The 17,456-nt window shown below is 31.8% G+C and overlaps 1 protein-coding gene across 1 annotated transcript; it reads left to right on the top strand.

Moving 5' to 3' along the window:
* The first annotated feature begins 2,327 nt into the window (after positions 1 to 2,327).
* On the top strand, positions 2,328 to 16,614 carry LOC113397611 (putative leucine-rich repeat-containing protein DDB_G0290503). The gene is made up of 18 exons (XM_064218193.1): positions 2,328 to 2,427; positions 3,122 to 3,213; positions 4,196 to 4,258; positions 4,425 to 4,530; positions 4,607 to 4,719; positions 4,808 to 4,988; positions 5,755 to 5,903; positions 6,518 to 6,639; positions 7,176 to 7,332; positions 7,550 to 7,732; positions 11,774 to 11,889; positions 11,966 to 12,074; positions 13,040 to 13,190; positions 13,281 to 13,420; positions 13,493 to 13,605; positions 13,679 to 13,796; positions 14,110 to 14,316; positions 16,360 to 16,614. Exons 1-18 carry the CDS (start codon positions 2,397 to 2,399, stop codon positions 16,612 to 16,614), a joined length of 2,406 nt encoding a protein of 801 aa, XP_064074263.1. The 5' UTR covers positions 2,328 to 2,396.
* The last annotated feature ends 842 nt before the right edge of the window (positions 16,615 to 17,456 follow it).

Here is a 17,456-nt window from a genome sequence, read left to right as displayed (position 1 = left end):
TTATAATTACAATACTTGTAAATAAAAATTCTAGATCTTTGAACTTAAAGCAACTGTATGTAAGTGCTTCTATAAATATACATATATAACAGTGGCTTTAGGTAAAAATAAGTATGCATATTTTAATATAAAAATGCTTTCATATACTACTTAATAACCAGAATTTTATTAGAAAAGATTTATAGTTTGGTTAAATATACCAGATATTTTATGTAATATTTGTGATAAGGCAAAATTTTGTCTGGAGATGTTATTTGAGGTTTAAGCTACCTACTAGATATGTTTTATAAATAAATAACTTTTTGCTGTTGTGTGTAAATATTTTGATACCTAAAAATGGTGTGATTAGCCAGGTAATGTGGTAAAATAATAAATTGTTACAACAATTTTTGTTCACATTTAGTTTCTGAGAATTTATGAAATAATTACAAATACGATATATTTAAATGTCGCTAGTTTCGGTTGTAATTATTTGAATAGTATTAGATGATTATTTTTATCAAGGGTACTACTGTTTACGCAGAGTGATAGCAATCAGCACACCTTATCAGCCCACCTTTTGTAAGCAAACCAGTAACACAATTCCATCAAAAAGATATGTGTATGTTAGATGGTTAGAAAATGTCAAGACAACCAAAACAAAAAATATGTGTACATCTGAACTAGAAACGAGAAGGAAAGTTTACTGCAACTTGCCAGCGTCCAACATTTATAAGGGATAAATGCCGTTCAAATATTTACTTCATTCCATTCGAATTTAGGCCAAAGATAAGATTCGATATTATAATCGTAAACAAATTGTTTTAATGCAAGTATTGCCTATCGTTTACTTAAGATAAACAATATGCTTGTTTAGCAATACGTTTCTTATTCATGAGATAACAATAAAGGTGCAATAAAACTTGTAAATTCTTGTATAATTCGTGTTTATTTGTAAAAATACATATACTAGTTGTCCGTCCCGTCCCTTCATACGAGCTATATAGGTATTTAATTTTTTGTTTGAATCCCGTTTACAGTGCTACCAACCGGGTCCAATCTAAACCAAAAATAAACAAAAAAAATTGTCAATTTAAAAATTTGGTCCAGACGTTTCGTATTCGTTCAGTGGCATATACACGTACAAAATAATTTCGTACCTATATAAGTATAAATAGATGCTGTAATTTAATTATTTTTTTGGAGATTTTACCGCAGTTTGACGTATTGCCATAGTTGTGTTGCAGTATATCTTCTTCTATTTCTACCTCTACAACTTCTATACAGTGTAAAGACCAGACAACGTTTTCTTGGTCTTGCTTGTTTCTTAGATATAATAATTATTTACCAAAATTTAATTTTTTTTGTTTTTTAATTTACCAAATGTTACTATTATGAAATGTAATTTACTACACTAAGTTATCCTCTATCAGTGAACAGTAACGAGTCGCTAGTTTAATGTAGAGTTCGTTTAATATTTAAACAAACTCTATACTGAAATTAAGTTTATTTATAAATTAATTGCTGACAAATGGATAAAATGAAATATTATTAATTCATTTGTGAGCCTTTTTTTCTGCCCACGCTATTACCTTATTTTCCCTCAGAGACAATCAGTTTCTACGATAAAAACTGCTGCTGCGAATCGAATTTATTGAAAACTTAATCAGGTAATCATTACGCGTCATGCATCATTATGCATGTTCGTGATTTTTGTTCAACGAAATAAACCACACTCTAAACTAGACTATATACTATAATCTGTTATATATTATAATTCAACAAGATACCTACTTTATGTACTTATTTATAATGTTATTTTTGTGTAATATCAAGAGACTTGCAAACGTAGAAGTTTGGCAGTTGGGCGTTTCGTATAAACCATTTTTTAGAAACCATTTAGATGCCCTTGATGGCTTTAAATTAAATATTTTGAATTTATCGCGACGTACTTGACTAGCCTAAAAATAAAACTTTAGGTAAATAATGATAACGCTGATATTGCGATTTTGTTGATTTTGTTTTGCAAAACATACAGATTGATGTATCTTTCTTATTTATATTGCGTTAATATGTATAAAATATTAATGTATGGTTGATTTTTTATGCAGCATTTGTTATCGATATTCAAAATCGTGGTTTAATATTTAGATAAGAATGATTATGTATATATTATATTTGTTATACACTTTTGAGCTTCTTTGAACTTGCATTTTAATAAAAATATTTATGATTTAGATAAATACATGCAATAAGAATAAATACAATTATAATGACATATAAAAACTTTTTATAAACAATGTGTATATTTATATATGAATATAGAAAATATATATCTGTCAAAATTGTTCAAAACTGTCAAAAATTCCAGTTTTATTTTAAAGGTTTTAAAGTATAAAATTAAAAAAAAACTTGCTATGATTAAAGGACAGTGTAACTCGAGTCCAGGTTAATAATGTTAATAATTATACGTGAAACTTAATTTAAAATATAATACAGTCGTATCATATTATATGCGCCCAGCACTGAAAGTACAATCTAAATTGTTAGTTTATGATTTATCAAATCAAATAACCTCTCACAAGGAAAAAAAATGGCTTATGTAGTAATCGATAATCCTAAAATTTAAATTTAATATTGACGGCATAACAACATGTAGGCGCATAAAATAACCAGAGAGATACACCAAAAACTCAGACAACAGACGTCTGTAGAGATTTTTGGAGAAATCGAAGAAAAATGTACATATAGAATATACTTAAAAATATATATGACAAAGCCATAAAATGAACATTGTGTAATTGTAGAGTTCTATTAAAACAAGGAAAAAATTCCGTTGCAAAATATCTGTGCCAAAAAAGGGCCGTGATCTATAATAGATTATGTACCTATTATTTCCATTAGAGCCTTGATCAGTTTCACCTTGGTAGTTAGTGTTATTTATGATTGGTCTTATCATTACGATTCAGATTAAGTTCATCGCTATCGCATTTTTGGGCTTTATAACTATGTTGTGTACTAAAGATGATTAAAATATATTAAATGTAAAAATAAATTATTGATCTTTGAATCTTGAACTATTTGAAAAAGAACTGGCACCTCATGACAATATTTGACCATACATTGAAATTGTTATCTTTAGGCGATGATGTTGCATCTAAAAGAAAACGGATAATGCGAACCCCGTTCAATAAAAGGGCACAATCAGCAAGCCCTATTTCTGGACGTCCACGCGTAAGAATTGTTTTAATTAAATATTAAAATTAATTCATTGCAGTTCGACATTCGTTAAATGTATAGTTATTTGTAGTTTAATGGTTGAGTATTATAAGCAAATATAATTAAAGGCATTAACAATATAAATTAGTTATATTTGAATTAACGATAGACTTAATACCATAATATTTGAAAATCGTTTTTTGCTTACGGATCTTTTAAGAATAACTATGATATATATAGTTCTAACTTAAAAAATAGTTAAAAATCATCATATACTCAATACTACTAGATTATATCGACTTATGTAGAATTTAAATAAAAATAACTATTTATATTCAACTAACGACTCGGCCCGGCTTCGCACGGGTGCAATGATGATACTAAATATACTACAGAATATGTACACAACGTTTACAGCCTTTTGATTCTCATTAGACAATACAAACTGCTATGTTCTGTATTTTAAATCTGTAATATCTTCGAAAACATTCATTTAAATTACATGCTGTAAATGGCCATATTGATCTATATTAAATGCACAATGTATTTAAGATATTTAATTGGATACGGATTAATGCTACGCTGCTTATAGTCGCTTCGTAAATAAGCAATTATTTCTCTTAAACAGTAAAGGATAAAACAATGTTATTGTGTTATCCCAAAGAGATAGACTAGATATATTTTCAGACGTTTCTGTATGAACTAATTTTTGATTCGCGTTTGCAATTTTAATAAAAAAAAAGTCAAAATCTGTTGCGTAATTTTAAAGATCTAAGCATCATACTCAAGGACAGACAGACAGCGGGAAGCGACTTTGTTTTATATTATGTAGTGATGATCAATTTTTAGAACCACCACCCTGCTCCGCCAATAAAAAAACGAGTTGATATAAAAAGTTAAAATTTTAAGCTTGTAGTCGATTTGTTGTTGTCTCGGTTTCTCCGTATTTGTTACCGCTTCGAACTTTTAAATATTCAACTGTTAAAATATATTTTAGAACCCTTCCCAGCTAAGAATACTGGCAAAAGATCGAAGATGTCAGAGTCTACCTCCTCTTGATGTGAGTTAAACTTCAATGTGTGTAGAGTATCAAATGCTCATGCTTATAATATGTTTTATTCATAAATATTATATTTATGGGTACCTATTTCATTGCATACATAATCAATAAATTAGTTTTTATGATAATGAATATATGTAATTTTTGTGTGCTTATTTAATAACAGAAAGAATCAAAATCGCCATTCGATAATATTGAGTATTCACAGCAATGTGTGTTGGCTCCAAAAGATACAAACGAACAATTACAAAACTCAGAGTTTCGAGAACAAGGTATATTTGTACTTGATATTATTATTATTATTATTAATTAAATATAAATACATATGTTACTTATAATTCAAAACAGTTCCAGTAAAAGATGTAACAATGCCTCATTGTGTTATTACTAAAACTATGAGAGCGTTGGCCACAAAGAAAAGGGAATTTATTAAATTAAAGAAGAACATGATTGTTCAACAAGTAAGCCTATAAAACTACGAATTAACTTTATTGTTAGGAATATGAGTCTGTATTTACATCTCAAGTAATATGAATATTTTGATTACAGAATTCGTTACTGGAAAATTACGCTAGCTTAAAAGATTTAGAAACAAGAGCAGGAATTGTTGATAAGGACTTGGGTGATATACGCATTCTATCAGTGAAAGACTGGCCAGCATATGACCTGCTGCTACTAGTCAGAGACGACCTCAAAATGCCAATGAACTCAGAGATAACCGGCATTTTTGGTTAAGTTCTTTATCTTGTCAATAGCATGTACTTTATTTGTCTTTATCGGTAATTCGAAATTATCAAAATCTTTTTATAGATTCCGGCACTATCTTTGTATGTGATATTGCAGACGCCACTGAACACGCATAAGGTTGTTCCGATATAAGATAAATCAACTCTCAAGCACCTATTATAACATAAATTCACTGAACTTGCATGAATACACAATAAGTTAAACATTTCCATTTAGAATTATTACTGAAACATAAAATAAATAACTTAATTATTCGATATTCACTATTCAATAGTACGTTTAAAAGAAACAGTTAAAGTAATATAAATCAAAGAATTATAGTCTTACATAAACGTTATATAGTATAAGATTTTAAATTAACATGGTTATTTTTATTACTAACAGTATTTAAAACGGGATATTTACCATGTTTTTTATTTTATTTGGTAAAAATAAAAAAAAAGGTAAATATCCCGTTTTAAATACTGTTAGTTATATAATATGTTGTATATCTGGCGTTTTTGTTACGTAGATGGAACACATTTTGAGGTATATAAAATCCTCAATTGTAAATGCAGGCACGTTTAAAATAAAAAAATACAAAGTAAGGATACACCAAAGGGGCGGATAACATTTTGTTGAGCCATAAAAATAAAATATATATATATTAGTTAAAATACCTACTTGATATTTTATAAGTTAAGAATATTTTTACAAAAACATTTCTATTATTTATGTAATGGTTTTAAAGTATATTTTAAATAAATTAGGTCCTCAAGTCTTACAGCAGTTGCAAGCGCAGTTGAATCCTATTCCTGAGGACGTACTAGGTATGGGCGCTGAGATCATGGCGCGGCGTATTGAGATCTTGAATCTGCTGCGTTACAAGCACCGCAGTGACCGCGCTACCTACCAAACCGCAAGTTTTTCTGATAAATTTGAACTATTTCCTGTCCCATTTAGTTCTTATGTAACATAAAAAAGCAGTTTGTCACGCCAAAATTATATCAAATAATATATAATAAATAGAGGTGTTAGTTTTTATGTTTTTAATTCACGCAAAAACTGGTAATCGGATTTATGTGGGACTTTCACTTTTTCAAAATCCGAAATAGACCAGTTAATAGAACACGGAAATCTTAACGTCATATATTAAGATTCCAATCCGGTTAAGTTGCGCTAAGTTTTCATGTGTTGAATTTTTGCTTATGACTTATTTTGTGTGAGGCAGCGAGGTAATGGTCTCTACGAAACCTCCATGGTTCGGAAGATTTTCTGCCACATGTAAAACTAGTATAGCCATAATGAAGGAGCGTTATGGAAACATCCGAAGGAGGTTAGGTACAAATATGTGATAATTGCAACTGTGGTATGGTTAGGTTAGTGATAACTGCAACAGTGGAATTTGGTTATGTGATAAGGCACGCAACCCCGAGATATCGGGATTTAGAGTTGTCTGAAAAATATATCTTTTGGAAAAACTATCGAGTTACTTCAGAAGCTAGTGATATATATTATAATTATTGATTGTAGAATATGGAGTGGAAGGCGAAAAATATAGAATTTGACAGCATAACGGAACAACTGCACAGAATGGTAGCTGGAATTGCAGAAAATTTAAAAGCTAAAATAAACTATTCTCTTGATCTTGCCAAGTATGTAAATCTCATGATGTATTTAGGCATATTGCTATTAATAATGATAGTGATTATTACTAAATATTTTTTTGAATTTATATTTCCACATAAGAGAATAGGGCGGAGTATATTTCGTCCCTCAGAGCGCAAAAAAAGATAAAAATCAGCTGAGTATGTAATATTTGTTTATCTTTATTCCTTCTTCTTTCGTTTAGAATTGATCGGAATCACACAAGTCAAAATCATTGACTTGTGTGATTTCGTTCTACCAATGAGCCTTATCATGAGATTTCACTTTTGTTGAGATCCGCCATTATAATTTAAATATTTAATTCTATATATAATAATAGATAAATCGATGATAGTAATTTGTTGAACCAAAAATTCAAAACTTGGCTATAATCTGCAGCAGTGTAGTGTTAGGGCAAATACGCCTTATTAAATTGACCCGTGCATAATGTGGAAATTAAAACTCGATGGCCAGTACGAAAGTAATGTAAAATATAATTTAGCCTCTTTAATAATTCTTGATTATTAGTGGATTTATTTTATAGAATACCTTGGATAGATCGTGAAACTATTATTAAAAAAAATGAGCGAATACAAAAAGAAAATGCACTTTTACAACATAAAATTGAAGAAATAAGTAAAAAAGAAAATGAGGAGAACAAAGAACCGTCTAATAATGAAACTACTACTACCAGTTATCAGGTTATTTAATTATTTAGTTACAATTTTCAACAAGTCAGCTTCACTCGCACATAGAAATCACCTGTATACATTTGACCATTACAAAAGCATTTTCGAAAATTGCTAAATTTTCTGGTATATTATTGAAATTTATCAGTAAAATTACCCAAGTAACTGCTTATTTTAATCTTAAATATCTGTACTAACAAGTGAATTGAAATACCTGTGAGTTTATCAGGAAATATGCAATGAATTGGCTAGAGAACGAGCTGCTCGAGGGTCTCTGAAGGAAGTAGTGTCAGCGGCGGAGAATATGTTACGCGTGGCACGCGGCCGAATAGTTACATTAGAGAAGGAATTAAAACAAACGAAAGCTGAGCTAGAGGTGATGCAACGAAAACATAAAGACATGGAGCAACTTGTAAGTAACTAATCATTATTTTTTAAATATAATTTTTGAGATATTTATTTTATATAAAGAATTATTTTTTATTAATAATACTGAAATTTCTGTACATCTTTACCCCTCGTACACAGGTCCTTAGCCCCTTAGGCTTTTTAGCCTAATTAAATGTAGAGAAACGAGACCATCCCGTTGCCTTGTTGGCCAGTTGCATCTGGCATGCTGGCCAAAGGCAACTTTGCTATCGTTGCCTCTTAATAAGAAGATTTTGAAGCTATCTCACCATACCACTACATTGCACATAAATCAAATAACTAACGATTCCTGTTAGGGCTGTAGTACTTATTTATTGCAATTTTCGGAAAGTGTATAATTGTTTCAAAAATTTAAATTAATGTACGATTGCCGAAGTCGTTTCAAGTGACTCATATCCTCTTTGCTCTTGTATACTTTTAAGTCGATTGAGCAGATTTTTTTCATTGTATTTCACGGTTTTAATATTAATATGAGAAAGAAAAGTATGGGTGTTGAAGTTATATATGTACATAGGTCAAAGCCATTTGTGAGAAACAAAATGATGTCGGCTTCCAAAAACATTGTATGCTTTAGACAAGAGTAAATAATTCAAATACGATACATACGTTACGAATACTGTGTGCATATTATGACCAACTATTAAATGATTATGTACTATCCTTGTTTTCACCTCGCCTTATTATATGATTTTAACATTGAAACCACTATACTTGGTAGGGCTTGGTAGGGCTTTGTGCAAGTCCGTCAAGGTATCATTACTCATCAGATATTCTACCGCCAAACAGCAGAGGTCAGTATTGTTGTGTTCCGGTTAGAAAGGGTGTGCCAGTGTAACTACAGGCACAAGGAACTAACATCTTAGTTCCCAAGGTTGGTGTCGCATTGGCGTTATAAGGAATGGTTAATATTTCTTACAGCGCTAATGTCTGTGGGCGATGGTGACTAGCGGTGACATCAGATATCATAAAAAAATTCCACTAAAAAGCATCTTGCATAAAATACACAGAAAAATATACAGTCGAATTGAGAAAATTATTTTCAAGTAGTGTATAATTAATCTTTTCTCACTTAATACTCAATGGGAAAGGACAAAATCGTGAGAAAACCTACAAGAGTCTTAAAAAATTCTGGTATACATATATACCTACTAACCAGCAGTAGAGCATCACGGTGGAACAAACTCCAACCATTCTTGTATAAAAAAAAAAAACAATTTGTCTAAGACACAAAATTACCTGCAAATGGAAAGCCATGTAAGCTATCCACAGCTGGCTACAGTTCGGCTCGGCTAACAGCGCTAGTTCGAACTGATCACTAGACCGCGGGGCATTCTCACTATCAATAGCTCTCTTTTCCAATTCTCTTATTCTCTCTTCTTCCTCTCTAGCTTTAGCATTCTTCTCAGCGATCGTGAGCTTCTTGCGTTTCTTTTTGGGTTTTTCTTGCTCCTAGAAAAGTTTACATTTGGTGAATTCTAGTTAGTAAAACTAGTACTGTCAGCCAGACGTTCTCTTGTTTCAGCCGCCACCTCATCACTCGTCGACTAGAAGTCCTTGGCGCTCGGCGCGTCGAGGACTGGCTTTAAATTATCCAACACATTCTTTATACATTTATCTTTAGGTTCATTTTTTTCTTTTACATCTTTCTTTTTTTGCTCGCGTGTGATCTTAGGTGGGGTTACTTTTTCTATTCTTTTCTTTTTGTATTTTGTATTATCTTTAACATCGAAGTCTTGTAACATTTCCTGTACTGTCGCTAGTACGTCCATGAATTCTTTTAAACGTTCTTCTGTCAATAATTTCTCAGCGTGCATTGCTGTGTGATATTTTTTATTTTTCCCAGTAAGCCCTTTAGCTTCAATGTTGACTATCTTTTTCTCTATTCTATCTAAGCTTTTTTTTCTAGCGTTTATACATTTGAGTAGAGCCACTACTCTCTTTTTGTAGTTTTTAGCTGTTATACAGTCAGGTACAGGGCTTGACTTTTTATTGTTTACAATGACGTGATTCGTAATTTTCATTATTTATATTTGTATATTATAAGTATATATTTATTTATAGATTTTAGGAAAAAAATGTCAGTAACAATTTCAAAAATATGTAGAGTGCGATTAAGGGGTGGATATACGTGAAACGGCTGTATTTGAGTAATATTGATTCCCTTTACTCAGTTATTGAAACCGTAAAAACTTATTTTTTTTTTAAAACAACGAAGTAATAGAAATGAATTTTACTAAAAAAATTATTTTTCTTTTTTATTTTATTAATTATATAACAGTTTTTTTCTGCTATCTTTTAAGCTGTCTATCACAAGACTGATAATTGATATTTACATTGGAATATTAAGGGACTCATAAACTGCATCAATGTTCAAGACGCCTTTGAAATAAAAATGTTAACTAAGTATTCAAACTTTTTATACAAATTTAAATTGCTCTTCAGTCCAAGTAAGATGTTCACTTGTAAATCTTAAACAAGCTTGTCTGTGAGCTCCTGACAGCATTTGATGGTCTCAAAGAGGTGACTGCCGCTTCCTTAAGCCTCCTTGTTATTGGTCATGCACTGATGTTTATTACTCCATGCACTTCATTTAGCTCTGTTCTGATATTTACTGACGTAAGGAAGCGATGTCGTAGGGAAGTTAAACCACTGAATCGGTCGTCACGACGGCTGGTTACGTGAGTTCTGCCCATACCGGGTCTCCTATATAGTAAGAACCTGTCTCTGCAAACCTTCGGTATATTCTAGACACCATAGCCTGGTTTAAATTTAAATTTCTTGCAATCGTTTGTTTATCGAAGCCTTCCCGAACCAATGCCACAATTTGAGCGGCTTGCCCGGACGAAGTATCAATATTTATGGTTCGTTCGTTCGTTTATTTGTAAATCCCAAATAAAAAAAGCCGGACATGTGCAATCAAGTCGGACTCGGGTACGAAGGGTATCGTAAAATAGTATATCTATAAAAACGGTAAAAAAATACCGTTTGTTCTATGGGAGCCCCCTTAAATATTTATATTATTCCGTATTTTAGTATTTGTTGTTACAGCGACAACAAAAATACAAAAATTAAATTCAAACTTTAATCTAATAACAAACGACTTTGAGACTATGCATACATTTTATTTTCCAAGCTATAATTTTATCTTTAGCTGCATTTTAATTTTTTTTATGATTATCGGGCAGACTCAACATTTTTTTATTTAATTGAATCTAAAAAGTTTGCATACTTACATAAATATTAATTCAAAAGTTATCCTGAACTTTGATGTAGTTTATGAGTCCGTTAGTGTATCACTGACAGAATAAAACTTTTCTTTGGCCTTTTGTAAATAATATGATACGGTTTCGAGAGCAAATCAGTCTTTAGTCTCCATTCGAAAGTCCCACTCTGACCTGACTGGACGGACTGTTAAATTTGGCAAAATTCCTGGGACTTCGAGACACATCGGACTTCCCGGGACCCAGATTACAATCCCATTACTTATACGGGGTTATTGGTAAATCGACGTATTCCCGTTAGGAGGTAATAGGGGTGATGGTTTTCGACGATTTTTCCAAAATAAGTCAAAAATTTATTTAAAAAAAAGTATCAATTAAAATCTAATTTTTTCTTCTGATTTATAAAAACGAATAAACACTGGTTATTTGACAATATTAAAACAATAATTATCGGTCCAAATTTAAAAATTCGAGACGGCAAAAGATATTATTTCAATATCGTTTTTTTTCCACAAAAATGCCTTAACAAAAAAAAATTTGGCCTGCAGATTTTAAAAACATAACCGTTTTCTTAGCCCTCCAAAAATGTATAACAACTAGGAACTTATTCCAAAACAACCGAAATAAAATAACCACAAAGGACGCTGGTGGAAATTCGTATACGAACATGAACGAATTCGGACTAAAGTAATATGAGAACACGTCGAGTTACCAATAACCCTGCACATATAATACATATATAATATTTCGCATTTTCCATAAAATATGTAATAATTAAAATTATCAATAATTTTAATTTTCAGTATCGTCACCGGGAGACAAGTTATGATGTACGCTCAAGAAAATTAATTGAGGTTTCGAAGACTGGAGAAATGGCAATTGAAACTTTGTCTCGTCAACGTGATATACTGGAGTTAAGGTTAAAATAGATAATATTTAAAAAAAGTAGGTACTGAAAATTTATTAATGCTTCTTACTTCACATTTAACCATTAGAGTCAAAGAATTACGGGAGCAGGCGGAAGCAGCTGAGCGTGCAGCAGAGATCCGTGTAGCAGAAGAAAAAGCTCACATCGGTACGCTGCAGGCGAAGGTAGCAGAACAGGTGCCATGGAATAAAAGCTTACCATAGTTACACTAGAAAGCTTTTATTGGTCAAAGTTATGTTATACTTGTCCATTAGTAATGAAAATTACGTTAACATAAGCAAATTAACCCAAACCAAGTGCGATGCGTTACGAGTATCAATTTTCTTTTCACGTTCAGTTTCGATTAAAGTCTATTCCATTATAATTTACACCAAGCGGCGTAAACTAGACTGACGGCCATATAAACTGCATCAAAGTACAGGACACCTTTGAAATAATTGTTAAACTATTTAACAAACTTTTTATACAAATTTAAATTGACAACTATAGATTGCTTCATTAACTTTCAATCAGTTTAGTATCATATCCTGGAGTTTAAGTTTGTTTACTGGACAATCCAAACCATTTTCTTCTATTTAATCGTATTTAACGTAGATTGGAGGCTCACCTGATGGAAAGTGATTACCAGCGCCCATGGACATCTGTAACACCAGGGGGGTTGCAGGTCCGTTGCCGCCCTTTTAGGAAGGAGTACGCTCTTTTTTTGAAGGTTCCCAAGTCGTATCGGTTCGGAAAAACCGCCGGCGAAAGCTGGTTCCACAGAGTGGTTGTGCGAGGCAGAAAATGTCTTAAAAATCGCGCTGTTGTGGATTTTCGGACATGTAGGTTGTGCGGGTGAACAAAGTCTTGGGTTTGTTTATTATGTTTAATGGCCAGCCTTCACTTTTTAATCTATTTAAATCTAAAAAAATGCATACTCATTAAAAATATTCATTTGCAAGTAATCCTGAACCTTGCAGTTGTAGTTTATCTGTCCGACAGTTTATAATAGAATCTTGATCTCCAAAAAAGGCCGTACTATAAGTAAGATACACTACTTATAATTATACCGCACCTGGCTAATAAAGGTAATATGGTCACTGCATGGATGGGTTAACATATTAATTACGTAGTTTTAATTCAAGCTTCTAATATTCTGTAGGAGATAAACAGGAAAGTTGCTGAAGATACAATCATAGAATTAGAAGGACGTGTTAAAGAGTTAGAAGAGCAGTTACAATCTTTACGTGAACGTTCTTTACGATTAGTTGATTTGGAGCGCAAACGTTGTCTTGGATACGTCCCTGTTAAAGGTGTAGATTCATTTTATTTATGGAGTCTGTATGCTAGTGACATTTTATAGTGTAGTTTATAATCCTCATTATAATTATTTTATAATGCAGAGAGTGAACCCTCAGATAAAGAAACTGAAATTTGGAAAGAATTACAACTCAGTCGTCTGGCTTTGTCTCGCACTGAAGAAGAGCTACGCCAGAGTCGTGCTGATAAGGAAAATTTTTTAAACTCACTAGCAAAGATTGCGGTTAGGGTTAGGATTTTAAATTTCATTTATTCTATAACGTAGTAAGATATTTTAAAAATGTATGCATTTTAGCAAGAGGAAGGTGATAAGGAAGATAAAATGGCAAGTGAGCTATTAAATAGAGAACAAAAAATAATGAAGTTGCAACAGGTTATTGAAGAATTACGAGAAAACGAAAAAATTATGTACGCTCTTTTTATACTTAACTTACGAATATAATTTAAACAACGATTTCAGATAACTTATTTAAAATTGTAGGGAGCAAAGCATGACCAGTTACGAAAATCAAATGGCGTCGTTACGTTTAGAGGTTATGAGATTGAGAAATTATGACTGTTATACTAAGGAAATCCCATACCAAGATTTACAGACAGAGGTTAATATTAGTTTGATCTTTCCATCCTTCATCTGTATTATAAATAACACGATGATGATGTCCTCCTGTCCACTTGTAGCCACGGAGCGGCGGCCAACCTTAAGGGAGACTGGCTAACTTACCCAAAGATGGTAATTTAAGTAATGCTTTGGGTGCATACTACTGCTAGGTAGTCTCCGAAACATCTTATATTATTAAGCCATACGTTTCTTTTTTATATTAGGGGTTAAATGTATTTTATTGCAAGGATTCGTTCTATATATCTGTAATATATATATATGACCTTATCTATTGTTTGACGTTTGTTTATCAGTTATTGGAAATGCATATGCAAGTAGAAACCCTGACTCGAGAACGTTCGGCTTTGGTAACGGCCGCTGCTTCCCGTGCGCTCATGTTAGAGCGGCATGAGCGTGCAGCAGAACTTTTCGCACGCATGACTCGAGTGCGACGGGAACTCGCCGCGTATCTCCATGGTCAGACCGATCCTCCATCTAACGATGACAGTTTCCATGTTGAGGTATAAATCAGTATTTATTTAATTAATCCGCTTTTTTTTCTACCGGATAAGTAAAATATATTTATATTCAAATATCATAATGTATTATGTTATAGATGGGTAAAATGTCTTTATTGACGTTAAAATTTGAAACAATATTTAAAAAAATATTAATTGACTAATGCTAAGGGTACTTATATCTAGTAGAATTGTGAACCCTCTACCTAAATATATATCTATAAATTGCTAATATTTTAGTAAACTACTATAATTTTCTCACGGATTCCGCATTATCTCCATACAAAATAATTTTTCCTCTGATCACTCGAGTTACAAAAAATGGCAGAATTATAATTCTGGTTACATTACAGTATTTAAATATTTATGTATTTATTATTGAAATAATACAATTTGACATTGATAACAGATTGATACTTGGTGGTAGGACTTTGTGCAAGCCCACCCGCTCATCAGATATTCTACCACCAAATAGCAGAACTCAGTATTGTTGTGTTCCGATTTGTATAACTACAGGCACAAGGGACAAAACATCTTAGTTCCCTAGGTTGGTGGCGCATTGGTGATGTCAGGAATGATTAATATTTCTTACAGCGCCATTGTCTATAGGTGGTGGTGACCACTTACCACGAGGTGGCCCATTTGCTCGTCCGCCTACCGATACCATAAAAAAAAACTTATTTTAATTTATTTATTATTATTAATCTTTTAACTTTTGTCCAAATACATGTCCATTATTTTATTTATTTTTCTCACGATCAAATTAAGCAATATTTGTTAATTATCAAATGGCATCACTCAGTCCCCGACGAGCCTATCTCATGCCAGAAGCGATATGCCTCAGCCATTTTTTCGTAGGCATGCTTTGTATTAGTGACCCATGTTTTTCTGTCGGGGACAAACAATCTAATTTTAATTCATCAATTTTGTTTGCTTTACCAAGCCATTCAGGTAAGTAAAAATACTTGTTATTTAATTTATTACAAAGATAAAATATTGTCGACCATTATCGAAATGCAAGATGCTTGAAACTTATTGATATTCCTATTTGGCTTAAGATATTCATTTCTGTTATGGTTCTTCACGTTTTTTCTCATGTTATAAAAATGAAATAACAAAAATACATAAGGACATAAGCCGTATAGTCACAATGCGGACGTATTTTGATAAATAAATATTTTATAAATTTTAATAAAGCTTTACGAGGGTAAACGTAGCTTATGTATTAGGAGGGTACAAATTCTAACACTTGATTAAAGAGAGCCAACTAGCTTAATTATATGGCTTACACAAACTCTTTAAAGAAATAGGTGATTTGGCTGATTAAGAGAGAGAAGGGGCAGCTGCTCCAAGTATAAATAAGGTTAGCATATGTAAGGGCCCTCTATGGAACACAAAATATTACTATTAAGGTAATCTTTATTTATATTTCAATTCGTATTCCGGTCCGTTCGTTGTATGCTGTTTGTATGTTTTACTGTCAATTTGTCAGTTGTCTTGTTTGTATGTCTGTAACGCTAGTCGAACTGCCTGAATATAATGTCTGGGTGGTTCTGGGTGGTTCTCTGACCGATTTTGTGTTAATTGGTTTGTCTGGTTATTTGTCCGTTTGTTTGTTTGTAATTAAGATAATTCTATGTAACTAATAATATTTTTATTTTTTGGATGCCAATTTCAATAAAAGGAAAATAAACTTAAAGTATAATCAAATGGATCTTAAACATTCAACTTATCAATTACCATTTAAAGAGAATAATATTTCTTGGGAAAAGCTTTTAGAAAAGAGCCTATTATTACATTTTTGTTGTTTTGTTACGCTTTCATTTTTGTTACATTAGTCATTTGACCTAGATACTATTCTCTAACCTTATATTTAAGAACAAATTTTATACTGTTAGATTAATATAAAAATACAGTATTTTCGATTGTCCTAACACTAAATTGCTCTCGTGATGGAACTTGAAAAATTACACAATTCCTTTTCATACAATTTGTCGCCCTTGCAGTATATACGTACATATTTTAAGTAGTTCCAATGTTTTTCAGGTATCCAGATCGTTGTCGTCGGTGTGCGCCTGTTCAGCAGATACTTGGACGGCACTTCGAGTTGAACGTGCTCGTGTCCTTCGGCTGGAGAGTGCAGTATTGGCTCAAAGTCTTCAACTTGAAAAGGAAGGAAGAGTCCGGACCCAACTTGAGCGACACAAATCTGTACTGGAGAGAGAAATACTTCGCACTCGAAACTCTTTATCAGCCGATAAAGTTACACATAATCAAAGTTTGATATTTTTTAATAACTGAAAGCGTTTTTTTTTATTTATTAGGATAAACTATCTCAACGTTGGCATTTTCAAATTTATTTTATCGTTGTCATTGTTTTTCTGAACTGACAATGAAAATGCATAAATTTTTAATCAAATATGTTCGTAAAAAAATGATGACCCAATTAATTTAATATTTAAGTAACAATTATATTTCAATTTATCATCACATTTGTACATAGGTATATCTTTTTAATAATGTACATTATTTAATGAACACAAAAAGAATCCGTGCGATAAAAATAATGGTAAGGCATTATGTTTAAGAAAATTATGATTTTGGTAGGACCAGATTTTTTATTGCAGACTAATGATGAGAGACTAATATAATCTTTATAGAATTTAGTCTTATTTTTGTTTATAATTTTTTACTTTATTAAGCGAGTGAGTATGTCGGATGACAGTTAATTTTTGTCCACCCAACTCTTGTAGATTTGAAATATTCCATTCTGCGTGGGGTGGACAAGTGTTGTCGTGATGGAAAAGAAACTAGATCCATTGAAGACTTAGTTTTTTGATCGTTAACTTGTCCATTATTATATAAAAAACTGTATTGTACCTCAACGATGAACTTGTTGTGCTGTCTCAAAAAAACTGTAATGAACTTGCTGGCACAGGTACACTCATTACATTTAGGAGTCGCGAACGAACATTTTCCATGTTATAAAAGATTCATTTTTCATCATAAAAGACCCCTGTTAACTAAAATTTTATATTTTCTCTACATTTTCAGTAATGTATTCTTTTTCTTTTCAGAAACCAACTTTTTTTTCTACTGATTGTAAAATATATGCAATAAAAAATTTATAACTTACAAAATGT

This window comes from Vanessa tameamea, chromosome 3, assembly GCF_037043105.1.
Source record: "Vanessa tameamea isolate UH-Manoa-2023 chromosome 3, ilVanTame1 primary haplotype, whole genome shotgun sequence".
Classification (NCBI taxonomy): domain Eukaryota; kingdom Metazoa; phylum Arthropoda; class Insecta; order Lepidoptera; family Nymphalidae; genus Vanessa; species Vanessa tameamea.
Note: the sequence above shows the minus strand (reverse complement) of the source record. Positions and strands in the feature narration are given on the sequence as shown.

Bases quoted from the DNA above. Each gene is read 5' to 3' on its own strand.
- LOC113397611 (XM_064218193.1), top strand. From the start codon at position 2,397: ATGATTAAAGGACAGTGTAACTCGAGTCCAG. The intron at 3,214-4,195 runs GTAAGAATTGTT...AATATATTTTAG, and splicing joins CTATTTCTGGACGTCCACGC to AACCCTTCCCAGCTAAGAAT. The intron at 7,733-11,773 runs GTAAGTAACTAA...TTTAATTTTCAG, and splicing joins ATAAAGACATGGAGCAACTT to TATCGTCACCGGGAGACAAG.